This window comes from Balaenoptera acutorostrata, chromosome 16, assembly GCF_949987535.1.
Source record: "Balaenoptera acutorostrata chromosome 16, mBalAcu1.1, whole genome shotgun sequence".
Classification (NCBI taxonomy): domain Eukaryota; kingdom Metazoa; phylum Chordata; class Mammalia; order Artiodactyla; family Balaenopteridae; genus Balaenoptera; species Balaenoptera acutorostrata.
Genome location: NC_080079.1, coordinates 32,874,959 through 32,902,163, shown reverse-complemented (window position 1 = coordinate 32,902,163; position 27,205 = coordinate 32,874,959). Strand labels below are relative to the sequence as shown.

Below are 27,205 nucleotides of genomic sequence, written 5' to 3'. Positions count from 1 at the left end.
GCCCTTGGCAGTGAAAGCGTGGAGTCCTAACCACTGGACCACCAGGGAATTCCTGAAAATAACATCTCGTTATTTTTAGATGTTTTCCTAGTGACTTTGAGAAAGTTTAATTATTACAAAAGCAGTAAATTATACTGTAAAAAAATTAAAGAATAATGATAAATAAAAAAGATATAAAAACACCATATTTCCAACACCAAGAATACCACTATTAACATTTACATCTTTATCTATACACACAGACATTGATATATGCATTTTTAACTATATGGCATCATACTGTATAGGCTGTTTTATAATCTACTTTAAAAAAATGAATCTCTATTTTTCATGTTAATTGTATTTCTATCTAAAAGATAATCCATATTCAAGTTTCCTCAACTATCCCAAAATATACTTTACAATTGTTTGTCCAAATAAGAATCCAATGCAAAAACATGAACTGCATCTGCTTGTTATATTCATGAGTCTCATTTAATCTAACACAATCAGAAATGGTGGTATCTATTATGATTGTTAGAACTTATAAGTACATTTTTAAGAAGTTAGCTGATGTCTGGTATTAACACTCATTTTAGGAGAACTAGTGATTTAAATACAGTAAAATTAATAATAATTTCTGAAAAATAACTAATGAATTATTTATATATAATACTTTCCAGATAACATATACATTATTTCTCCATATTTTCTTGGGGAAAAACATATATTTGAGGGAAAAACCAATGAAAAAATTTTAATACCCTCACTTATTTTAAAAATGTCAGTGAAATTATCAAGCTTTTCAAATGAGTCAAAGAGAATGCGTATGTTAAAGAGTAAATGTTCCTAAACATCATGTGTCAGGGAGAGATCTCAGGTGGTTATACATTTTAACATATGGAACAATGAGCATAACTTTAAAAAGTTCTTTAAAAAAATAAAAAGAGATAATAAGATAACAGAACAACCCAGTGAACTAGGTAAAGTTCAATACAGGCTACTAAGAACCACAGAAAGGGGCAGAGAACTTCTATAGTCTAATCATTCATCGAGAGAGAAGCAAATAGTGGTTGACTGATCCTTGAAAAAGAAAGACTTTAGTGACAGAAACTTTACTGACTGTCATAGCACCAAGTCCACTGGCGGTGTTACTGTTGCCCCTTCTCGGAAGAGAGGTCATTTGGTATTCTCCAATACATCAACAGAAACGAGAAACAGAACTGTTTGTTACCAATCCAGCCACTTCCTAGTCCTTTCTTCCATAGCAATTATTTCAAAAAATCTAATTCTGAATTATCCTTATTTTGTTTAGTGTTCTTTATCTTTCCTAGTATACTGCCTGTTTAATTAAGAGATTGTGGCAGAGATTCTTAGCCGGGCTTCAAGAAATCAATAAATCCCTTGAAACTATATAAAGAATGTTGTGTGTCTGTGCATTTTTCTAGTAAGTGAATAGCTTTCAACAGATTCTCAAAAGGATCCATAAAATTAAGAACCACTAAGACAGACTGAGAGCTAGATTGGCAGTTTTTCTAGCATATGCTATTTAATTGAGGTATAAACACTGCTAACTTTCATTTACAATATAATGAATAAAAGGCATTTATTAAACAATATATTTAGCTTTGAAGTGTAGCCAGAGATATATTCTCTAAAAGTTTTTCAAATTGCAAATTGTAACCCACTAGTGTCTAGCATTAAAAATAAAACAGAGGAGGATTAACCAAGATGGCGGAGTAGAAGGACGTGCTCTCACTCCCTCTTGCAAGAGCACCAGAATCACAACTGGCTGCTGGACAATCATCGACAGGAAGACCCTGGACTTCACCAAGGAGGATACCCCACGTCCAAGGACAGAGGAGAAGCCACAGTGAGACGGTAGGAGGGGTGCAATCAGAGTAAAATCAAATCCCATAACTGCTGGGTGGGTGACTCACAGACTGGCGAACACTTATACCACAGAAGTCCACCCACTGGAGTGAAGGTTCTGAGCCCCACGTCAGGCTTCCCAACCAGGGGGTCCGGCAACGGGAGGAGGAATTCCTAGAGAATCAGACTTTGAAGCCTAGTGGGAATTGATTGCAAGACTTCGACAGGACTGGGGAAACAGAGACCCCGCTCTTGGAGGGCACACACAAAGCAGTGTGTGCATCGGGACCCAGGGGAAGGAGCAGTGACCCTGGGGGAGACTGAACCAGACCTACCTGCTGGTGTTGGGGGGTCTCCTGCAGAGGCAGGGTGTGGCTCTGTTTCACTGTGGGGACAAGGACACTGGCAGCAGAGGTTCTGGGAAGTTCTCCTTGGCGTGAGCCCTCCCAGAGTCTGCCATTAACCCCACCAAAGAGCCCAGGTAGGCTCCAGTGTTGGGTTGCCTCAGGCAAAACAATCAACAGGGAGGGAACCCAGCCCCACCCATCAACAGTCAAGTGGATTAAAGTTTTATGGAGCTCTGACCGCCACAGCAACAGTCAGCTCTACCCACCAACAGAGCCTCCCATCAAGCCCCTTAGATAGCCTCAACCACCAGCGGGCAGACAGCAGAAGCAAGAAAAACTACAAGCCTGCAGCCTGTGGACCAAAAACCACAGTTACAGAAAGATAGAGAAGATGAAAAGGCAGAGGGCTACATACCAGACGAAGGAACAAGAAAAAAACCCCAGAAAAACAACTAAATGAAGTGGAGATAGGCAACCTTCCAGAAAAAGAATTCAGAATAATGATAGTGAAGATGATCCAGGACCTCGGAATAAGAATGGAGGCAAAGATTGAGAAGATGCAAGAAATGATTAACAAAGACCTAGAAGAATTAAAGAACAAACAAACAGAGATGACCAATAAAATAACTGAAATGAAAACTACACTAGAAGGAATCAATAGCAGAATAACTGAGGCAGAAGAATGGATAAGTGACCTGGAAGACAGAATGGTGGAATTCACTGCTGCAGAACAGACTAAAGAAAAAAGAATGAAAAGAAATGAAGACAGCCTAAGAGACCTCTGGGACAACATTAAATGCAACAACATTCGCATTATAGGGGTCCCAGAAGGAGAAGAGAGAGAGAAAGGACCAGAGAAAATATTTGAAGAGATTATAGTCGAAAACTTCCCTAACATGGGAAAGGAAATAGCCACCCAAGTCCAGGAAGCGCAGAGAATCCCAGGCAGGATAAACCCAAGGAGAAACACGCCGAGACACATAGTAATCAAAGTGGCAAAAATTAAAGACAAAGAAAAATTATTGAAAGCAGCAAGGGAAAAACGACAAATAACATACAAGGGAACTCCCATAAGGTTAACAGCTGATTTCTCAGCAGAAACTCTACAAGCCAGAAGGGAGTGGCATGATATACTTAAAGTGATGAAAGGGAAGAACCTACAACCAAGATTACTCTACCCGGCAAGGATCTCATTTAGATTTGATGGAGAAATCAAAAGCTTTACAGACAGGGCTTCCCTGGTGGCGCAGTGGTTGAGAATCTGCCTGCCAATGCAGGGGACATGGGTTCGAGCCCTGGTCTGGGAAGATCCCACATGCTGCGGAGCAACTAAGCCCGTGAGCCACAACTACTGAGCCTGCGCGTCTCTGGAGCCTGTGCTCCGCAACAAGAGAGGCCGCGATAGTGAGAGGCCCATGCACCGCGATGAGGAGTGGCCCCCGCTTGCTGCAACTGGAGGAAGCCCTCGCACAGAAATGAGGACCCAACACAGCCAAAAAATAAATAAATTAATAAATTAATTCTTAACCAACATTTAACAAAAAAAAAAAAAAAAAAGCTTTACAGACAAGCAAAAGCTAAGAGAATCCAGCACCACCAAACCAGCTCTACAACAAATGCTAAAGGAACTTCTCTAAGTGGGAAACACAAGAGAAGAAAAGGACCTACAAAAACAAACCCAAAACAATTGAGAAAATGGTCATAGGAACATACATATCGATAATTACCTTAAACGTGAATGGATTAAATGCTCCCACCAAAAGACACAGGCTTGCTGAATGGATACAAAAACAAGACCCATATATATGCTGTCTACAAGAGACCCACTTTAGACCTAGGGACACATACAGACAGAAAGTGAGGGGATGGAAAAAGATATTCCATGCAAATGGAAATCAAAAGAAAGCTGGAGTAGCTATACTCATATCAGATAAAATAGACTTTAAAATAAAGAATGTTACAAGAGACAAGGAAGGACACTACATAATGATCAAGGGATCAATCCAAGAAGAAGATATAACAATTATAAATATATATGCACCCAACATAGGAGCACCTCAATACATAAGGCAACTGCTAACAGCTCTAAAAGAGGAAATTGACAGTAACACAATAATAGTGGGGGACTTTAACACCTCACTTACACCAATGGACAGATCATCCAAAATGAAAATAAATAAGGAAACAGAAGCTTTAAATGACACAATAGGCCAGATACATTTAATTGATATTTATAGGACATTCCATCCAAAAACAGCAGATTACACGTTCTTCTCAAGTGCGCACGGAACATTCTCCAGGATTGATCACATCTTGGGTCACAAATCAAGCCTCAGTAAATTTAAGAAAATTGAAATCATATCAAGCATCTTTTCTGACCACAATGCTATGAGATTAGAAATGAATTACAGGGAAAAAAACGTAAAAAAGACAAACACATGGAGGCTAAACAATACGTTACTAAATAACCAAGAGATCACTGAAGAAATCAAAGAGGAAATCAAAAAATACCTAGAGACAAATGACAATAAAAACACGACGACCCAAACCCTATGGGATGCAGCAAAAGCAGTTCTAAGAGGGAAGTTTATAGCTATACAAGCTTACCTCAAGAAACAAGAAAAATCTCAAGTAAACAATCTAACCTTACACCTAAAGGAACTAGAGAAAGAAGAACAAACAAAACCCAAAGTTAGCAGAAGGAAAGAAATCATAAAGATCAGAGCAGAAATAAATGAAATAGAAACAAAGAAAACAATAGCAAAGATCAATAAAACTAAAAGCTGGTTCTTTGAGAAGATAAACAAAATTGATAAGCCATTAGCCAGACTCATCAAGAAAAAGAGGGAGAGGACTCAAATCAATAAAATTAGAAATGAAAAAGGAGAAGTTACAACAGACACCGCAGAAATACAAAGCATCCTAAGAGACTACTACAAGCAACTTTATGCCAATAAAATGGACAACCTGGAAGAAATGGACAAATTCTTAGAAAGGTATAACCTTCCAAGACTGAACCAGGAAGAAATAGAAAATATGAACAGACCAATCACAAGTAATGAAATTGAAACTGTGATTAAAAATATTCCAACAAACAAAAGTCCAGGACCAGATGGCTTCACAGGTGAATTCTATCAAACATTTAGAGAAGAGCTAACACCTATCCTTCTCAAACTCTTCCAAAAAATTGCAGAGGAAGGAACACTCCCAAACTCATTCTATGAGGTCACCATCACCCTGATACCAAAACCAGACAAAGACACTACAAAAAAAGAAAATTACAGACCAATATCACTGATGAATATAGATGCAAAAATCCTCAACAAAATACTAGCAAACAGAATCCAACAACACATTAAAAGGATCATACACCACGATCAAGTGGGATTTATCCCAGGGATGCAAGGATTCTTCAATATACGCAAATCAATCAATGTGATACACCATATTAACAAACTGAAGAATAAAAACCATATGATCATCTCAATAGATGCAGAAAAAGCTTTTGACAAAATTCAACACCCATTTATGATAAAAACTCTCCAGAAAGTGGGCACAGAGGGAACCTACCTCAACATAATAAAGGCCATGTACGACAAACCCACAGCAAACATCATTCTCAATGGTGAAAAACTGAATGCATTTCCTCTAAGATCAGGAACGAGACAAGGATGTCCACTCTCACCACTATTATTCAACATAGTTCTGGAAGTCCTAGCCACGGCAATCAGAGAAGAAAAAGAAATAAAAGGAATACAAATTGGAAAAGAAGAAGTAAAACTGTCACTGTTTGCAGATGACATGATACTATACATAGAGAATCCTAAAACTGCCACCAGAAAACTGCTAGAGCTAATTAATGAATATGGTAAAGTTGCAGGATACAAAATTAATGCCCAGAAATCTCTTGCATTCCTATACACTAATGATGAAAAATCTGAAAGAGAAATTATGGAAACACTCCCATCTACCATTGCAACAAAAAGAATAAAATACCTAGGAATAAACCTACCTAGGGAGACAAAAGACCTGTATGCAGAAAACTGTAAGACACTGAAGAAAGAAATTAAAGATGATACCAACAGATGGAGAGATATACCATGTTCTTGGATTGGAAGAATCAATATTGTGAAAATGACTATACTACCCAAAGCAATCTACATATTCAATGCAATCCCTATCAAATTACCAATGGCATTTTTTATGGAGCTAGAACAAATCATCTTAAAATTTGTATGGAGACACAAAAGACCCCGAATAGCCAAAGCAGTCTTGAGGGGAAAAAACGGAGCTGGAGGAATCAGACTCCCTGATTTCAGACTATACTACAAAGCTACAGTAATCAAGACAATATGGTACTGGCACAAAAACAGAAACATAGATCAATGGAACAAGATAGAAAGCCCAGAGATAAACCCACGCACCTATGGTCAACTAATCTATGACAAAGGAGGCAAAGATATACAATGGAGAAAAGACAGTCTCTTCAATAAGTGGTGCTGGGAAAACTGGACAGCTACATGTAAAAGAATGAAATTAGAATACTCCCTAACACCATACACAAAAATAAACTCAAAATGGATTAGAGACCTAAATGTAAGACTGGACACTATAAAACTCTTAGAGGAAAACATAGGAAGAACACTCTTTGACATAAATCACAGCAAGATCTTTTTTGATCCACCTCCTAGAGTAATGGAAATAAAAACAAAAATAAACAAATGGGACCTAATGAAACTTCAAAGCTTTTGCACAGCAAAGGAAACCATAAACAAGACGAAAAGACAACCCTCAGAATGGGAGAAAATATTTGCAAACGAATCAACAGACAAAGGATTAATCTCCAAAATATATAAACAGCTCATTCAGCTCAATATTAAAGAAACAAACACCCCAATCCAAAAATGGGCAGAAGACCTAAATAGACATTTCTCCAAAGAAGACATACAGACGGCCACGAAGCACATGAAAAGCTGCTCAACATCACTAATTATTAGAGAAATGCAAATCAAAACTACAATGAGTTATCACCTCACACCAGTTAGAATGGGCATCATCAGAAAATCTACAAACAACAAATGCTGGAGAGGGTGTGGAGAAAAGGGAACCCTCTTGCACTGTTGGTGGGAATGTAAATGGATACAGCCACTATGGAGAACAATATGGAGGTTCCTTAAAAAACTAAAAATAGAATTACCATATGACCCAGCAATCCCACTACTGGGCATTTACCCAGAGAAAACCATAATTCAAAAAGACACATGCACCTGAATGTTCATTGCAGCACTATTTACAATAGCCAGGTCATGGAAGCAACCTAAATGCCCATCAACAGACGAATGGATAAAGAAGTTGTGGTACATATATACAATGGAATATTACTCAGCCATAAAAAGGAACGAAATTGAGTCATTTGTCGAGACGTGGATGGATCCAGAGGCTGTCATACAGAGTGAAGTAAGTCAGAAAGAGAAAAACAAATATCGTATGTTAACGCATGTATGTGGAACCTAGAAAAATGGTACAGATGAGCCGGTTTGCAGGGCAGAAGTTGAGACACAGATGTAGAGAATGGACATATGGACACCAAGGGGGGAAAACTGCGGTGAGGTGGGGATGGTGGTGTGCTGAATTGGGCGATTGGGATTGCCATGTATACACTGATGTGTATAAAATTGATGCCTAATAAGAACATGCAGTATAAAAAAAAACAAATAAACAAAACAACTAATACTAAACTTTCATTGGGTTATTTGTATGGAAATATGTTAATATAAATGTTTCAAACATTACATGAAATTTCTAAAAATCTTATATGTTCTGGTATAATGTTATAAGTCATAATCCTAGTTATTACTTTAAAATGTATATCGCAGAAATAACTAATTTTCTTGTCAACTGCATTATTATGAAGTTTCATCAAATCTTTAACTGTGGTCATTTTTAAGTCTTTTGTCATTTACAGACAGTTCTGGGTGTACTCTGATGCTTTTGCAAATATGTTCCTATAAAAGGGTTTCATCTTCAAGAAATTCATGGAAAAGACTCTGACAAGTACAGGTTTCTGGTAACTGACTGTACTGCTGTACTGAATGAATAAGCATTTTCAGAACTCTAATGAAAAACTGATGAACTCATAAAAGTGCTAACAAAAGATCAAGATGAAAAAAAAATTAATTACATGGGACTGAGTGAACTGATGATGATGAGTGTAATTTTTGTGACTTTCTGTCTGAATTAAAAAAAAAAAAATCCCACAAGGACTCAGAGGCAAAGAACATACAAATCAATTTTCACTGCAAAGTAAAGGAGCTGTTACAGTGGTGGATTACTGGACTGAATGTCAATATTATGACATAGTATGAGTGTGTTTCATGTTTGGTAATTGCAATCATTGTTGTTTTTGTTGTGGTCATCCATTTACAATGCTTGGTGTCAGTCTATTTATCTCTTGTAAAAATAAAATACAGTGTGTGTGTGTGTAAAAAAAAATAAAATAAAACAGAATAAATTACAATAGAACAGACTATCACAGAGTGTATTGCATAAAGATAACATTTCATAAAAATCTTATTTCAGTTTTATATATGTATGTGTTATAAGCTGGGTTGTGATGTAAAATATATTTCTTACCATGTATGATAGCCAACAAAGGTTGAAAAACACTGCTCTAATTCCTGCTTATCTCTTTTGTGTTTTGCTTTAAACCTATTTGATATGCTATTTATATGGAAATTCAGAACCAAAAAAGGTATGATAATAAAATAATAATGATGATATGATGAGTGATATTTACTGAGTATTCACTATGTGCCAGGAAATGTGTTAAATGTTTTATTTTATGATCTCATTTAATCTGCACAACCTAATGAAGTATTATTATCAACCTCCATCTTATAGATGAGAGTAATTAGATTTAGAGAAATAAAATAACATGATTTGGGCCTACGTCTGTCTGACTCAATGCCTGGGATCTTAATTACCACCCTCAACTTCAGGCAACAGGTCTCCTAGATAATCCAAAAAGCTTGATGATCCACTTAAATATAGAAATGAATATTATAATTCTAGAAAGGTTCAGAGCCTTGATCCTGTGATGTTACACTGTTCTTTTAGCTCACTTATTATTTTGGTTTTATTGACTCAAAATATTCTTTATAACTAGTTGTTTCTTCCTTGAGATATATTTTCTTTTTTAAATTAAAAGAAAGTTTATATTCAGACAGAAGACATGATGTATTTTATCAAGCCCCAAACTTAAAGATCCCTTTAAAGGACCAATTAGTACAAAAACATAAGCAGCAGAGTACCATGTAAATAAATCCTATTTACTTCATGGGTTTGTTGTGAGAATTCAATACTAAAAACACATAAAAAATATTACCAGTGCCTGTTACATAGTAAATGTTCAATAAATGTTTTGCTATTATTATTATCATACAAGAAGACAGGGAAGTCTACACAGTGTTTTGCTTAAATTCTTCCCTATTTTGTAGTTTGTTGTTGGGAACGTTCCAAAAATTTTGCTGCTTCACTTTTTATAGTGAGAGGAATTTCAAGTGTTTCTAAAGCTACATTTATACCATGAAAAGTCATTCAGACAGTTCAGTTCAAAATTCAACCGACCTTCATTTCAAGGTGCAAAAACACAAATGCCTACCAGCCTAAGCAAATAACCTGAATGAGAGAAGTGGGATGGCTAAGGGTGGGTAGGTATAGGCTGTGTGAATGGGGTACTCTATTAGTTGAAATCACCATTCAGCGGCAGGAGAGTTTATGCCATGCAGGAGTGTAGGATCTTTACCACCAGATTTTCAAGAGAAGTCAGAGATCTGGATGTGAAGGTAAAATTTCTTGATTTTTAAAGGTTGACACAAATTTAAAAAACAAAACACTTTGTAGAGGGGGCAGACTAACCTGAAAAGCTAACCTCTACTAAATACTAGAAAAATATAATGATTAAAAATATCTAGACAAGAAAGAGGTACTGGGTAGCTTCAATGCCTAAGAGAGCCAGAGATTCAGGAAGATAAAAACAGTCCTGTAGGTATCCTCCCAAACTACACAGGTATTCATAAATAAAGATACAGTTCATAAAAATAAAACAATAGATTCAGTGCAGTATCTGTAACAGATTAAATGAGTCTTACAGAGAGTTCTATTTTATTCAGTAAACCAACACAGGGAGAATGGAATGTTCTCATTAACACAGTTTCCAGCAACCTGAGTTTTAACACATTTACAGGCATGGAGAGCTAAGGTGGTCAACTCTGTGGTGAGGGAGGAGCTAAAGGTATTTTACTTCTGACTTAAATGTAGTCTCTAGTTTCTTTTCTGGGAGGTAAATGCAATGACTTACAGGTAATAATTTCAATTAGTTTTAATTTCCATTAAAAGTTAATAAGTTCATACATGAATCAGTTCACCAGGACCTAATGATTTCTGTTTTTGAACTTCTAAAGCTAAGTGTTAGGTTCTAAAACCAAGACAGATGCTAAAGCTGTCTTAAGGCACATCATAAACAATGGGTATATGTTTACTACATATTAAAATTATTTATTTTAGGGAATTTCCTGGTGGTCCAGTGTTTAGGATTCTGCACTTCCACTGCAGGGGGTATAGGTTCGATCCCTGGTCTGGGAACTAAGATCCCACAAGCCACATGGTGTGGCCAACAAAAAAAAAATTTATTTTAATGGAGTGCAATCAACCAAGAATTGATGACTACAAACTAGCCACAGTAGTAACTTTAACAGCAACCAACAGGCCCAGAGACTGTAATTAGCATGTGACTGTCACACTGAATACAGTTATGGAAAATCTTTTCTGTGGTTGAATCAACCAGTGTAGTAATACTGGTATGATTAAGTTAAAAGAACTAACCTATTACCATAGTCATGCAATTAAAAAAAAAAAAACAGAAAAAAAGGGATATAGATTATATTCACCATAAAAACATGTTAAATTTCAGTAACCAGGCAGGGAGGATTGACTTGAATGTTAATTGTGTCAGCTCATTCTAACCAAACACTGGCTGGTAGCATAAATTGGCTCTCAGAAGTTAAAAAATTATCTGGTCATCAAACGGCTGATAAGACAATCAAGGCTTTGCAAGGCTTGGTGGTCCTTTATGAGCCAAGACTTACCTGTATGGGCTGACAGTGGTATAGGAATCGGGCTCCTGACACATGAGCTTGTGGGTTGGACTGGAGGCCTACATATGCCCACAATATCTGGATCTCCAAGGAAACTGGTATGACACAGCAGGAAGTACAATGCATAGCCTGCAGAAGGGAAAAGAAGCATTTGCTTCAATTGCTGATGGTTGCCCGTAGTTATTTACCATGAATTAAGTAGCCACTGTTGCTTAAACATTACACAATAACAGAGAAGGCAATGTGGCTTAGAGAAAGGACACAGAAGTTCGTAATAGGCCATATTACTGTCCATGAGCTTAAAAAATTAATATTCTAAAATGGAAATACTAATGTAGAGATTAATAAAACATGAGCCCATGTACAATGGTTATAAGAAGTGCTCAGTGAGTGGTGCAGTCAGTACTGTGGAATGCCAGAAGAAGAAACAGCCTTTCTGGTTGAGGATGGTTTTGTGGAACTGGGATGAGTAATATGTGACTGGAAGAAATAGTGTTTAAAGGAAAATTTACGTAGAGAGATGGCATATAAAATGGTACGCAACTAGAACAGCACATGATGTCATTGAGAGACAGTTGCTGATTAATTAGAACAGTTACTGAGTGTCTCCTATGTGCCAGACATGTGTGAGGCACTGGCCTTGAGCAGATCACTTGACTGAAGCAAAGGATTTGAACACAGGAACAGTGAAAAGATTAAGGAAGGACATTTCAGGGTTAGATTATGAAGTCCAACCAAGCAGTGTGACCCCCAGGAGGATTAATTCCAAGATGCAGGAAGCACTGATGGAAGTGAGGACATAAATCAGGAGGTTACTATAACTTAGCAGATACAAACTATCCTCAAATATGCCTGTGCTTTTCTAACTTCATACTTTTTATAGTAAGGCTCAGACACAGGCAATAACATGTCTAAACTAGGACTAGGGGAAGACAGACTATGTTTATGTTCAATTTGTTAAGGAACTGTCAAACTCTTTTCCAAATTGGCTCCACCATTTTGCAGTCCCACCAACAATGTCTGAGGGTTCCAATTTCTCCACATTCCTGCCAACACTTGTTACTGTCCATTTTTAAAATTATAGCCATCCCAGTGGGTATGAAGTGGCATCTCCTTGGGGTTTTGCATTTCCTTAATGGCTAATGATGTTGAACATCTTTTCATGTGTTTGTTCCAAATATTTTAAAACACTTTTCCTTTCATTTATTCTATCTACATTAGGAAAAATTTTCCATGTTACCAAATATCCTTCAAAAATGTGATTTAAAAATATAAATAGTAGGTTTAAGAATAATAAAGAGGGGCTTCCCTGGCGGCGCAGTGGTTGAGAATCTGCCTGCCAATGCAGGGGACACGGGTTCAAGCCCTGGTCTGGGAAGATCCCACATGCCGCAGAGCAACTGGGCCCGTGAGCCACAATTACTGAGCCTGCGCGTCTGGAGCCTGTGCTCTGCAGCAAGAGAGGCCACGATAGTGAGAGGCCCGTGCACCGCGATGAAGAGTGGCCCCCGCTTGCCGCAACTAGAGAAAGCTCCCGCACAGAAATGAAGACCCAACACAGCCATAAATAAATAAATAAATAATTAAATAAATTAAAAAAATAAATAAATAAAACAAAAAAAAGAATAATAAAGAGTAGTTCCACTATAATCTCAATCCTTGTCACTAACCATCCCTTTTCTGTACTCAGCCACGTATTACCCAAAACCACGCTCCCTCAGTAAGGCTGTATGAAGTTTAAGAGAACTCAGTTTGACTGCAGTTCCCCAAAGGCTGGATCAAGTACATGTAGCTACTTATCCCCCAAGTCTCATTAAAGGAAAGAAGTATACAAGGAATCAAGTCATAATAGTGCGGAGAAAGGGAAAGGGGGCACTTTAAAAATAATCTCTAAGGTGAAAGGCCTTTCAAAGTCTGAACCAAAACGTGAAAGTTGAAAAAAAAACAAAAAGAAGATTGATAAATCTCACAATATGAAAATCAATTTCTGCATGGCGTGAAAGCCATAAACAAAGTCAAAAGACAAATGACAAACTGGGAAAAGAATATCTACAAATCATACAACAGAAAAGAGCCAATTTCTCAAATACAAAGATTTTCTACAAGTTATAAGACAAGTAATTCAATAAAAATGGGCGAGAGATATAAATAGATCATAGTGAAGAAAACATGAATTGTTCAACTATATGTCAAGATACTCAACCTTACTCATAGTAAGAGAAAAATAAAACTACAATGGGATGCTATTTTTCACTTATCAGATGAGCAAAAATTAAAAGTTTGATAACCCAGTGTTGAGGAGAGTATGGGGTAACAAGCCATCTCATAGATGGATAGTGGGACTGTAAATTGGTACAACCTGATGGGAAATAAATTGGCAATATTTATTAAAAATTTAAATGTATATACCTTTTTATCTAGCAATTCTACTTCTAGGATTTATCATATAGGTTTATTTTCACACGTATGAAATGGTGCCTGAACCAGGTTATAAAATGCTACACTGTATGTAACAGCAAAAGGCTGAAAACAACCTGAATGTTCACCAATAAAACTGGCTAAATAAATTATTTATGGTTCATCCATATAATGAAATAGTATGCAACTATACCATGCAAAGAATGAGGAAGCTTATTATATAATGATATGGAATAAACTCTGAAGGTCAAGTGAAAAAAGCAAAGTGCAGAGCTGTGTTTATGATATTATATCATTTGGATTAAAAAAAAGAATATGAGTATTTACTTGTGTGAGCATGCAATATCTCTAGAAGGAAAGAAACTAGTAACTCCGTTTGCCTCTGTGGAAGGGAAAAGTTGTCTGAGAGAGAGTTTTATTTTGTACTTTTGGAATTTTGAGCCAAGTGTATGTATTATTTATACAAAAAATAAACAATTAAAAAGTTTAAGTGAAAGGAAATAAAATTAAAGGTACAGTTGATTAAAGCCAGGAGGTAGGGGGTAGGCAAAAGAGGAAGAAGAAAGATTTCTTTATTTTACTTAGACACACACAGATTTCCCTATTTTACTTAGACTGGAATCAAGAGGTACACCTGCTGAGCACTGATGTAGTGGCCACCAGAAAAAGTAAAAACAGAAACAGCTAAATGAGATTTCTTCAGGGGCAGTGGGTACTGAGGTTTTTACTTTTCATTAACACTATTCTACATGGTTTGAATTTTTACTGTGTTAATGTATTTTTACTAAACGTAAATGTAAAAATGTAAATTTTTATAACACAAAGAACACAATTTCAACCTCAAAGAAAGAATTTGTGGGCTTCCCTGGTGGCGCAGTGGTTAAGAATCCGCCTGCCAATGCGGAGGACACGGGTTCGAGCCCTGGTCCGGGAAGATCCCACATGCCGCGGAGCAACTAAGCCCGTGCGCCACAACTACTGGGCCTGTGCTCTAGAGCCCGCAAGCCACAACTACTGAGCCCGCGAGCCACAACTACTGAAGCCTGCACGCCTAGAGCCCGTGCTCCGCAACAAGCCACCGCAATGAGAAGCCCGTGCACTGCAACAAAGAGTAGCCCCCGCTCAACGCAACTAGAGAAAGCCCGCGCACAGCAACGAAGATCCAACGCAGCCAAAAATAAATAAATAAATAAATTTATTAAAAAAAAAAAAAAAAGAATCTGTGCTGACCAAATATTCAAGAATGTAAGAGAATATTTGAAATATATATGAAATATATTTAGTTTATTTTTCTATTATGAGTAAGGTTGATTTTGAACCAGAGGCCAATCTCTAGACTTCCTACCTTCAAATTTTTCTCTAAGTGAGGAAAGTTATGTATAAACCTAACCTGAAATAATGACTTCAAACGGGCATGATTTCTTATATTCTTTCTTTTATGACAACCACATTATCTTTCTTCTATGACAACCAAATCAACTATGGAAACAGGGCTGGTTTTAATCTTAATAAACAAAAAAGGAAAGTGAGCTTTGGCCAGAATGTGTATTTCTCTCCTTACTGAAACACTGCAGTTCCTGCTGAGGATTCTGGCCCACTCTCCCTTCCGGGCTGGGTCAGCATTACCAAAGATGGCAACGTGCTCTGGTCTGGGACTTCCATGAAGAGTCTGATAAATCTCCTGCTGCAAGTGGCTGCAGTCCACCCTTTTCAGCCTGAAATGAAACACCACGGAGGCTGGAGTCCAATGCTAACATAATAATGTAATTCATCCAAACATTAGAAATGATATCTTAAAATAAACTGAAGGAAATAATCCTTAGCAGATATAAAGGACTGGCAAAAAAAACTCTTAGTAATATTAATATTATTTAAACATTACTCCTAGCTAGCATTCTCTGAACTCTGATTTCAAAATATAAAAGTTGCCAGATCAACATATTCCCTACAGGCAGAGACAAATTTGTTGGAAATGATGTGGAAGCAGAGAATTACCTGAGCTTGCATCCAGATATTGCATTCACTCCAAATTGTACTTCGTGTCTCTTAATAGAGCAAGTTCCATCACCCTTGCTCTGTAAGAGGGTCATCTGAGGTGGAAGACAATGGTCAAGGAGATCATAAAAGAAAAAAAAGTAGGCAGATTGGAAAATTTATGCTTCTTATTATTTCCTTAACGCTTTTTATACTTTATTAATATCATATTATTCAAGTCACAATTCTTTTTCCTCTGGCAATGAAAACATAAAGAAACAATTATTGTTTTTCCAAATATGGATGACCACACACCAGCATATAAATATTTCGTTAAAACTAACAAAATTCAGTCAGGATCCTCACCTTTGGCTAGGCTAATGTAAGTTCTAAAGCCTTTGGTAGCATCAACATTTGAGAACATAATGTATTAATGGTTTAGTAAAGCAAGTCCGCAATACCTAAAAAATGGGGGAACCTCAGAATTGGAAAATCCAAAAGATCAGTAGTTAAAGTTTTTCTCATTAGGCTGCAATAGGCCACCCAGAGACCCAAAGAAGGATACTGAGTGTCTTCTATCACCGGTTAGAGCCAGGAGTGGCTTCTCAGCAATATAGCCAGGATTCCCACTTCTAAAGCCAGTAAGCGAAGCAGCTGTGCTCTGTTGAAAAGCCTGCAGAAAGAGTGAAGGAAAAGTCAATATGGAGAAAAGCATGCTCTCCCACCTTCCAGTGTGGCTTCATACCCTTCCTTAAGGCAATGCTGTCGGTTAGCTGCACGGAACAATCTGGCTTCCTTCCACAGTGCAGCATTTTGCAGAAAGTGATACTTCAGCATCTGTTACTGTTTTTTATTCACTAAAATAAATCCTGAGGATCTGAACGTTGATGTTCACTACATGCTACTTCTACCAAGGATTACAACTAAAGATCTATCAACGATCTATCAATCCTGTTTTTCAAAATTACTATTAATTTAGAGCTATGTTCAGTGTGGCTAAAACCAGAGGAGTTTATTTATTTTATTTTTTTAATTTTTAAATTATTATTTATTTATTTATTTATGGCTGTGTTGGGTCTTCGTTTCTGTGCGAGGGCTTTCTCCAGTTGCTGCAAGCGGGGGCCACTCTTCATCGCGGTGCGCGGGCCTCTCACTATCGTGGCCTCGCTTGTTGCGGAGCACAGGCTCCAGACGCGCAGGCTCAGTAGTTGTGGCTCAAGGGCCTAGTTGCTCCGCGGCATGTGGGATCTTCCCAGACCAGGGCTCGAACCTGTGTCCCCTGCATCGGCAGGCAGATTCTCAACCACTGTGCCACCAGGGAAGCCCCGACCAGAGGAGTTTAAATGTAATTTAGAAATATATTTTAATTAACTATAGATGTTCCACAGATGAACTCTGAGAGACATGGGATTTGCTTGATCACTTGAGGGTAGAGTTGAGAAGAAACTGGACTCTGCTGGGTTCAAAAAGAAAGAAAGTGAAGAGAGCCAAAAGGTGGTGATCAAGACTGGAAACTTAGATTAAGTGGGAAGTGAGTAAAACGCTGAATGCCCAGAAACATGAAAAAAGCTAGTTAAAGAATTTTTGTGGGATATTAGTTGAGTTTATGATTCAAAATGACTATTTAAAAAAAGAGTTTGGATTTGTGAGTGAAGTCCTGCTTTGCTGGGGGAACATGCTAATGAATAAACACTGTTGAATCCTTATCACTTGAAGTTAAATTATGGAATATTAAATGTTAAGGCTTCAGTTGACAGATTGAACTAGTCCTTCATATTCTTATTCTATCTTGCGTGTGTTACAGAAGCAGGGGAGCTACCTCTAACCCGATATTTCTTTCTTCTTGATCCCCTGTAGGAGAAGGGCCCTAACCCTGAAGTGAAGGATGAAGTGTTGCTGGAATGAAGTGCCTGGCTCAACAGTCAGGTTGGTTTGCCCAAAACTGATGGACACTTTCTGGATTCCAAAAGTCCCATTGGTTTCTATCTCATAGATGACCTGAAATACAAAAGTAGAATCAATTAATAAAAATTATTTTGTGGGCCAATTATGTTTAGTACAGAAGATTTCCTGTCTTTAAGGGTTTTACTATAACTGAATGAGGGAACAGAATGGTGACTGTAGTTAACAATATTGCATTATATATGTGCAAGTGGCTAAGAGAGCAGATCTTAAAAGTTTTCACCACAAGAAAAAAATTTGTTAACTATGTGTGGTAATGAATGTTAACTAAACTTACTGTCATGATCATTTCACAATATATATGTGCATCAAATCATTATGTTGTACACCTAAAACTAATACAATGTTATATGTCAATTATATCTCAATTTTAAAAAGTAACTGGATGAGAGAGACTAAAAAAGTAATCTTAAAAATGCCAAATACCAATACCATGAAAAGATAAAATTTGACTTCATATTATATCTACACATGAAAAAAAGAGACTGGATAGAGCTCTTTGAAAGAGTTCATGGGAGAGGTAAGTTTATGGTAAGAACTGAAAGGGAAGAAAAATAAGTTTTGATCTTGTGCAGAGGAGGTGAGTAGGAGCACAGGCAGAGGTGAGCATGGAATGGAAACCTGGTTTGCCTGGCTCTCACAGTGTCCGAGGATGAATAAAGATGGTAGCTGGAGACGGAAGTCATGAAAAAGTGAAGGTAACCTGAGATTTCTGAGCATAGTTTTTAAAATGATGCTTTCCAATAATTCTTACTTTTGTTGGTTGATTAGAAGAGAATAAAGGAAAAGAAGTTGACTAGTCTATTTCAGATGTTCAGATGATACTGACTTTGTCAATAAAAGAAACTGTGGTCACTAAAAACCATAACAGACTGCACATGGGCAAAGAAAGAGGAACCAGAAATAATCTTAATGTTCTGGATGTGAAATGCCAGAGGATGGCAGCAATGGAAACGACTGAAACACGCAGGGAGGAAGGTGATGGGCTCAGTCCTTGATGTGTTAAGTTTCAGGTAATGCTCAAAAATTCACGTGGGGTTGGCCTGGTACTTAATGGAAGATGAAGCACCTCTGCTAATGTCGATCAACATACATCAGTCCAGAATCTGAGGTCAGCGTCCCTACCTGGGAAACAACATTCTGACAAGTGTTTCCAGCCAGCAGAGGAGAGTCAGCCTGTGAGACAGGTGTTACAGGCACCTGGAACTAGCAAGGGAAAGAGGCAAATCAATTAAAATTGAAAGCAGCACTTTTTCTTCTAGTTACATATTATGCTGAAATGAGTATTTTTCCTTTTTGACCATCACCTTCCTCTCTCCTTCCACTGCCAGTCTACAACTTAAGTTCAAAAGTCATTCTAATTCAGCACTTCTGAAAACATATTTTTTGGAACATTACTTCTATAGATATAAAATAAAGGTTCCATGGTCAAATAAGTTTTAGAAATACTGTATCTGACACTTCCCTCTTAGAGATTAAGAAGACCCTCTAGCATATTAAAGACTTCAAGTAGTCCATCCTAAATATAATGTTTAACTTTATTTAACCCGAAGTTTCTCAAACTTACCTAATACCTTATGAATTCTTATTTCATATGATGCTTATTAATTATATAGAACAAACAGAAAAACACTCTTTTAGACTCATACTTGAGCAGTTTGATGCATCACACACACATTCTCTTTCACCATTACAATCTAGAGTGAAACTGCCTCAGATGTAAAGGGACCAAATATTCTTTCGTTTTTCCTGGTAAAAAGCATCATACCTTCGTATTCTGCAGATCACTCAAACCTCTTGGAACCTAGTATAAGAGAACAGCAAGGACATGAGTGTGCATATATCTTAACATAAAATCTCCAGGAGCTTGTGGTTTCTCATTTGGGGGAAAAAAAAAAAAAATCAACATTTTTTTTCTACCTGACTCTTCCTTACACTAAAATGCCAGAAGCAGGGCTGAGCGGAGGCTGGATGCGCTGTGGTGCCCCCCTACTCTGAGTAGAGCTCGACAAACAGCAAACGCAAGAAGTTCTGGTGAAGTAGTGAGAGGTCACCCCATCCTACCTCCCTTAGCAAATTCCACTAGCCAGAAAGGTGAGAACCTCTTATCCTGGCTATCTATCCCTACTTCTTTCATCTTTCTTCAGGTGACAGGGCTTTTAGGCCCTCTGCCTTCTACGTAGCTCTTGGGCATCCTGACTTCCAGTTCAGTGTTTGTGGGAAGCATGATAACTTTTTAAGTCCACAGTGGTGACAGTGGGGAGAGAAGGGACACCCACCTTCAAGACTGTGAAGTTATGATAAGAGGCAGCGTTGAGGGTGGGATCCAAGGTACAGCTATCTGCCAGATTCTTGAAGAAACGAGCACAGGTTGTACTTTTACTCTCCAGGAAACCTTAGAATTAAGGGAGTGGTACATGTGAAAGCCTATTTTAAACTGAACAAAAAGGCTGGCGCTTGTACTCCAGGCTCACCTGCAGGATTGTTCTCAGCACAGAGTCCCCCAGCTCCGACTCCTGCAGGCTGCCTCAGCAAGCCTATTACAGACCACTTGGGGAAGTAAGTCAGAATGGGGTCCCCAGCCTAAACAAAGTATAACAGAAATTTATTCACAGTGAGATTGGACTGAACTCCACCAGAAAAGAATAAGCAGAAACAAAAGTTAACTCAATAGGTTGTTAACATGGACAATACTGCCCTCCAAAAGAGCTGACAGTGGCTAACCTAGCTGCAGGTGGGTATCTCAAATATACCTAGTCAATTGTCAGTATGCGGGGAAAAACCAAAGCAAACAATCCCTCCCCCTTCCGTAGGCTCACCCTGTAAAAAGGTGGTGGTGACTGGGTTTGGAATGTTGAAGTGAATGATTCACCTCCAAACTCTGTAGCCAGGGCCTGGAAGCTGGTTGCATTGACCTTTTGGAGCTTCTGGAAATAGTTTAATTTTGCTAAAATATTTTTAAAAAGAAAAGGGGTTTAGATAAAATAAAATCATTTTTAAGTATCTGGCATACCAAGAAACTAATCTTTAAAAATATTTTTATTGAGGCATAAAATATACACAGTAAAGTATGCAAATACACTAATCTTAAGCATAAACTCAAAGAATTTTTAAACATTTATATACTTTTATTACTACCACCCAGAACATTTTCCCAGGTTCCCAATCAATACGCCATCTTCAGAGATAATAACAATTTTGATTTCTATCACCTAATAATTTATTTGTAATTTGTTAATTGAATTATTGTTTTAGTATTAATATCTGAGATAAGAATATGACCAACGAATGCCAGTCAGTTCCAAGTCTCTGATGCCAGGAATGTGTATGATTAGCAATTTGTGATGAAAATAGGAGTCTCGGTAATGCACACATTTGTCCCACACCAGAGGAGTCTCTAGTACAACAAAATGGTACTGTTTCCATAGGAAGATGGCAGAGTTGGAGACAATATTTGACTTGTCCTCTCCAAGTCTTCCAATCTCCTCTAAACTTCAACTAACCATTCCTCATAATAAGGTTTCCATCTCTCAAGTATATGGATTTGTCGTATTTTATTCCTTTCACCTTATAATTTCTACATTCAAGATTTTTCAAATACACCCAAAGGGCATTTTCTCTAACAATTTTGTAACTTATATTATAGCAATGTATAAATGTATCCAGGCTCCTGCAGCCATCTCCTTATGGCACTTCGGAACCAGAAGAGAGATGTAGGTAAAGGCCTCTGACATTCTCCCCTGCCCAGAGGGTGGCCTGTAATGCACAACACTCTGTTTTACCACCCAAGTTTTCTGCTAACTTGAAAAAGGAATGTAGCAGAAAATTGGCCCATACTAGTTTCTTTCTTTCTTCATCAATATGGTCATTTGGACAGATTCAAAAGGAAATCAAGACGTGCATCACCAAAAGCTAATGAAGATGCTACATTACATAAGCTTGACCTTTATCCTCTGTGATCACAAAGTCCTCATCATTTGACTTTTCAGCTTTCTCACGGAACACGAAATGAAGATAACTCTCAATTCTGGGGCCTTTCAGGCTACTCACTTTCTATCTGTCTCCTAGATCTTTATTACTCAAAGTGTGGTGCACAGACTAGCAGCCCCCCAGCATTACCTGGGATGTTGTCAGAAATTCAGAATCTTAAGCCATGCTCCAGACCTACTGAATCAGAATGTGCATGTTAACAAGATCTCCAGGTGATGTGGGTGCATATTAGGATTGAAAAGCCTTGCTCTGGAACAGGTGATACTAATGCTGCTGGTCTGCAGACCACCTTCTTCCATCTCTGATCCGAAATGTTCAAATTTTAAAGCTTCCAGGAGCTGTTTAATATTTCCTTCAGAACTCATACCCTGAAAACCACATGGAAGAAATACTTACCTCATTAAAAAATGTAGTTATTTCTATCTTTATAAATGAAAGAAAAGTTAAGCTAAAAAAAGAAGGTACATTGAGATGGAAAATATCCATCTGAATATTTTTTCATGGCTTAAAAGAATAAGAGAACATTAACATTTTGTCTCTCACTGTAGTGCAGGGATATTGGTGGTAGTGATGGTAAGCAGGAATAATGCAGATAAGAAGCACAGGCTAAGGATAAATAGAATTTCTGTCTAAAATTTCTACCATCATGTATGGTATATTACACCCAACAGGGCTTAAAGGTATTTAGACTTAGATTGATACAATTTCAGATGTGGAAGGAAGCCCAGAGATCATCTGGTCCAATTCCATTAGGAAATTTGGATCCTAAGAGGTAAATGAGTTGCAAAAGGCCACAGAGCCATCTGGCAGAGCCAGGAGTAGATCACAGATCTCCTGATTCCTGGTCTAGGATTTTTCCCACTCCATCATGTTGTACAGCCTCTGACTAACAATGTCTGTTACTGATGATTATTATCAGCAAATATTAAACACTGTGGGCAAAGATATGGTCCATCCTTTCTACGCACCGACAATTTACCTGGGGAGACACAACATTCATATAAAATGATAACAATTCAAGGTATCCCATAAGTTCTAAAGGAGTGATTCTCAGGTGTTGCTGGGGAAAGAAAGTTCAGAAACACTGGTCTGGAAACAGTATGGCATGGGAAGCAGGGGGGGATTAAAACCAGGCAGCACCAGTTGGACACTACTGTGATATCCCTGGAGCATTTTCATGAGGCTAGAACTAGAAGGCAATGGGAGATTTGGAAAGGATGAGGCAGCTGCAGCCTTATTTTAAAATGCAGCATTTGCCTTGCTCCCTTTACCTTCTCACAACCTGAATGGCCGCAAGGCTCCCGATAACTGCTTCCAAATTCAAGGCCCCTCAAACCCAAACTTGGTTGCTTTATGAAGCAAATATAGTTTTGCAATTTATTTTCTAACAGATGAAACCAGGATGAGCTGACTTCCAGAGTGTAAGGGACATTTAAGTCTATTTTATGTGAGAACATTACCTTGCTTCTTAGACAATAAATTTAAAAAACATATATTAGATGTACATCTTTAAAAATGTTATACTCATCACCAACAACTTTTTAAGTCTATTTATTTATTTATTTAGGCTGTGTTGGGTCTTCGCTGCCTGCTTTGCTGCTGGGCTTTTCTCTAGTTGCGGCGAGCGGGGGCCACTCTTCCCTGCAGTGCACAGGCCTCTCACTGCGGTGGCCTATCCTGCTGTGGAGCACGGGCCCTAGGCGCGCGGGCTTCAGCAGTTGCGGCACGCAGGCTCAGTAGTTGTGGTGCACGGGCTTAGTTACTCCACAGCATGTGGGATCTTCCAGGACCAGGGATCGTGGCCCCTGCATTGGCAGGCGGATTCTCAACCACCGCGCCACCCCAGAAGCCATCTAAGTCTATTTAAAAACCTTAATAACAATTACCTTTCATTTTTATTGCACTCTACAGTTACAGAGCACTTTCACATTCAGAATTAGTGATATTATTTCTCATTCTGCAGTTGAAGAAATGAGTCTGGAAATTTGTTCAAGTCTGTGCAGCTGGTAAGTAAATGAAGGGCTGAGACCCAAGTCAAATGCTCTTTCACCTATATTGTTGCCTCATAAAATAAAAACAAGGTTGATGTAGACTCATTTGTCAAAGACATTCATTCACGTATTATTTGGTGCCTCTTATGTCAGGCACTGGGGATTCAGTGAGCCCCTTCATGGAGATCGTAGCAAATGGGAGATATAGTCTATCTGTAATCCTCTGAGCTAAGAGGGCTGACTGAAATTAAAGTTCTGTATGGGTTTTCTGGTCCACAGCCAAGAGGGCAAAAGAGATTGCCAATGTTCACTAATAAGAGAAAAAAGAAGGGGCAGGGGTACAGGTGGAAGGAGAGGGAGCATGATAGAGATCCAAAGGGGGGAAAAAAAGTTTAAAAAACAAAGAAAAGGAAAAAACATCAGAGACTAAGCTAACTCTCAGTAAATGTTAGGCAATAGGAATAGCCAACATATTTCTGCTCACAGTTGTTCACATGGACACAAAACTGCTTAATTCCATTTGAATCCATGAAAACTCTTGAAGGAAACGGGGAATTACTTCGGAAGATAAGAGAGTTGTCTACACACACCCAATTTGAAGACCTGAGGAAACAGGAGGGAGAATAGATACATTTAGAATGAGGATTCGGTCCAAAGAAGGGTGCCCCACCGGTATCAGTCAGATGCCAAAGAGAGGACTCCTTGGGCAGCCACAGGACAATACGAAGATTCTATTCTATTGGCCAGCCCTGCTCTAGAGCATCAGAAGAGGAACGGCTCTCCTGGGAAAAACCAAGGTAGTTCCATTCCCAGGAGTGGAAGTGGGGGTGGGAGGCACGAAGGCTAACTCTTCCTACTTCCAAATGTTACTTATTCTACAGCCCCAATCCCCTTTAGGATTCAACCTGAGCATTGCAGCTCACCTCACGCTGCCTGGAAGGCAGAAGGAGAAAACTGTCCTGGGATGGAGAAGATAGCAGTCCCTGTCGCAGCAGCAATTCATATCGCAGGCACCGGGAGTCAAGTCACAGACACAAATCGGTAAGACTATAAAAGTACAACATAAAGCAGAGCAAATGGGGTGAGGATCCCCAAACTCTTCCAAGTGTTAATTCCCCTTCTTCCAACAGCCCCACTCCTTACTTTATGGGAATTCACTTTGTTCACAGAATTTGGATCTAAGTCAGCAGTTTCCAACCCCACATCCTCTCCCCTCACCTGGGAAGAGATCCACGGTCCTATTTCCAGGCGCCGAGGGAGTCACGACAGTAGGACCCACTGTAGAGACGCCAGGCACCTCCGAGGAGGATTGAAGTGTCTCGCCCTGCGTCCTTGGCCCCAGGTCCGATTGGGTGGACACTGCCCCAGACGGGGACGGAGATGGCTGAGGCCGGACCCCCTCGGGGACCATCAGGAAGAACACCTGCAGTAGCGCGAGCTGCGAGGTAAACATGCGGTAATACAGACGTCCCCACCAAAGGGTTTGAGGTGGGTTTCGGTGGTCTCTAGACGCGTCGCTAGAGAGTGGGTGGGAGGAGTCGCATGGCGGCTGACGTCATCCGTATGCGTCTGCTCATTGGCTCATGGCAATGGCCGAGCGCTCTTCAGCCAATAGAAGGCGGCGTTGTTACAGATCCCTCAGCATCTTTCAGTCTGCGCCCTCCTCCTTAGGCCAGGCCTGGCACTGTCTCTGTCGCTCGGCAACCGCCAAACTGGCAAAGGAGCCCTTGTCTCTTCTCTCCGCTGAGTGGCAGTAGGAGTTCAGCCCAATGCCCAGTGTGCACAGACTTCGCGACCCAGAGGGCAGAGCCCTTCCATGGTAGAGGGAAGCCTCAGAGGCTGCAACTAGAATTGCGTATCTTTTTCACTCCGGATTCTAACGGTGAGAATCCTTTTCTTTCTTTCTTTCTTTCTTTCTTTCTTTCTTTCTTTCTTTCTTTCTTTCTTTCTTTCTTTCTTTCTTTCTTTCTTTTTTTTTAAGTATGAGCCCATTTTTAGAGAGCTCGTTTTATTTATTTAAAAATTTATTATTTATTTATTTGGCTGCATTGGCCCTAGGTTGTTGCGTGGGGGCTTTCTCTAGTTGCAGCAAGCCGGGGAGCGGGGGCTACTCTTCCTTGCCATGCGTGGGCTTCTCATTGCGGTGGCTTCCCTTGTTGCGGAGCATGGGCTCTAGGCATGCGGGCTTCAGTAGTTGTGACACACAGTAGTTGTGGCTCACGGGCTCTAGATTGCAGGCCCAGTAGTTGTGGCGCCCGAGCTTAGTTACTCCGCAGCATGTGGGATCTTCCTGGACCAGGGCTCGAACCCGTGTACCCTACATTGGCAGGCGGTTTCTTAACCACTGCGCCACCAGGGAGGTCTGAGAATCCTTTTATAGAGGATAATCTTAGGGAGGAAAACACACTGATGGTCACACTGAGAACTTCTTTAAATTTAAAAAATAGCCAAGGGATGGAGAAGAAAACTTATTTTTTGCCATTATTATAAATCGCCACTCCTTTTTTTAAATTTTTGGCTGCCCCGCGGGGCTTGAGGGATCTTAGTTCCCCGATTCCCCGACCAGGGATTGAACCCAGACCCCTGCCATTGAGCATGCCAAGTCCTAACCACTGGACTGCCAAGGAATTCCTTAAATTGACACTTTTTGTAGCCCTCTTTAGAAAGTTTTGTTTTATCCCAGGAGTCGTGTGCCTCTTCTGATTCCCTAGAGCAGCACTGTCCAGTAGAACTTGCTGCAGTGTGGGAAATGTTCTGTATCTACACTGTTCAGTATTGCAGCTACAGGCTATATGTGGCTACTGCGCACTTGAAGTGTGGCTAATGTGACTGAGGAGCTGACTTTTAAAATTTTAATTAATTCAAAGTTAACCACGCGTGACTCATATTTAGCATATTGGCTAGTACAACTCTAGGGTATCAAAATCTTGTTCCTGCCTCACTGTTTTTGTCAATCTGCACAGTCCTGATATCTGTATTATTTCAATTGCTTGGTTGGGGATATAAATTAAGATCTGTTAAGAGTTATCTAACATCTAATACCCTTACCAAAATCTAGCCAATACCTCCTTTTCCAAGTGAATTGCTTACGCAGATAAATTTTAGGGCACCTGACCTTGCTCACATTCTCTGACAAGATATTGATATTCTGTTGTTTTGAAGTCAGTGGCTAAATGTATCTCTGTGTTATAAACGTTCTCAAAATCTTTTTATGTGATTGTGTGATGGACTGCTATAAGAGCCATCTATGTTTGTGTTTGGGCATAAAATATTTATCTACCTTTTTAGTAATTTCTGTAGGAAAAGGCCATGTTCATATTATTCAAATTATATGCATTTACCGGAATATAAGCTCCACAAAACAGAGGGTTTTGTCTGTTTTGTTCACTGTTTGTATCCTCTGCCTAGAACAGTGCCTAGGACATGTTAGATATGCATTAAATATTTTAAAAAAGATTGTCTTGTTGAACTCTTTAGATTTAGCTGCTATGAATATTTAGTGTTTATATGATTTCAG

General features: G+C 38.9%; 2 protein-coding genes across 3 annotated transcripts in view; one reads left to right on the top strand and one right to left on the bottom strand.

Annotated features, from left to right (window-relative positions):
* The window catches only part of TCTN3 (tectonic family member 3), a 34,406-nt gene extending 9,172 nt beyond the window's left edge, over window positions 1-25,234 (bottom strand). The window contains exons 1-13 of one of the 2 annotated variants that reach the window (XM_057531323.1): window positions 24,907-25,234; window positions 24,612-24,735; window positions 24,173-24,291; window positions 20,527-20,654; window positions 20,182-20,290; window positions 19,987-20,102; window positions 19,476-19,511; window positions 18,833-18,913; window positions 17,618-17,743; window positions 16,311-16,418; window positions 15,767-15,861; window positions 15,333-15,486; window positions 11,345-11,482 (exon numbers count right to left, since the gene is read on the bottom strand). In XM_057531323.1, the coding sequence (XP_057387306.1) occupies window positions 11,345-11,482; window positions 15,333-15,486; window positions 15,767-15,861; window positions 16,311-16,418; window positions 17,618-17,743; window positions 18,833-18,913; window positions 19,476-19,511; window positions 19,987-20,102; window positions 20,182-20,290; window positions 20,527-20,654; window positions 24,173-24,291; window positions 24,612-24,735; window positions 24,907-25,141 (1,569 nt within the window). In that variant the 5' untranslated portion in view covers window positions 25,142-25,234. The remainder of the gene's footprint in view (window positions 1-11,344; window positions 11,483-15,332; window positions 15,487-15,766; window positions 15,862-16,310; window positions 16,419-17,617; window positions 17,744-18,832; window positions 18,914-19,475; window positions 19,512-19,986; window positions 20,103-20,181; window positions 20,291-20,526; window positions 20,655-24,172; window positions 24,292-24,611; window positions 24,736-24,906) is intronic. The other variant, XM_057531324.1, reaches the window with a different exon arrangement.
* Window positions 25,235-25,433: 199 nt separating this feature from the next.
* ENTPD1 (ectonucleoside triphosphate diphosphohydrolase 1) overlaps window positions 25,434-27,205 on the top strand; it is a 119,606-nt gene continuing 117,834 nt past the window's right edge. Inside the window, exon 1 of the mRNA XM_007187459.2 lies at window positions 25,434-25,570. The gene's annotated coding sequence lies outside the window, so the exon portion shown is untranslated. The remainder of the gene's footprint in view (window positions 25,571-27,205) is intronic.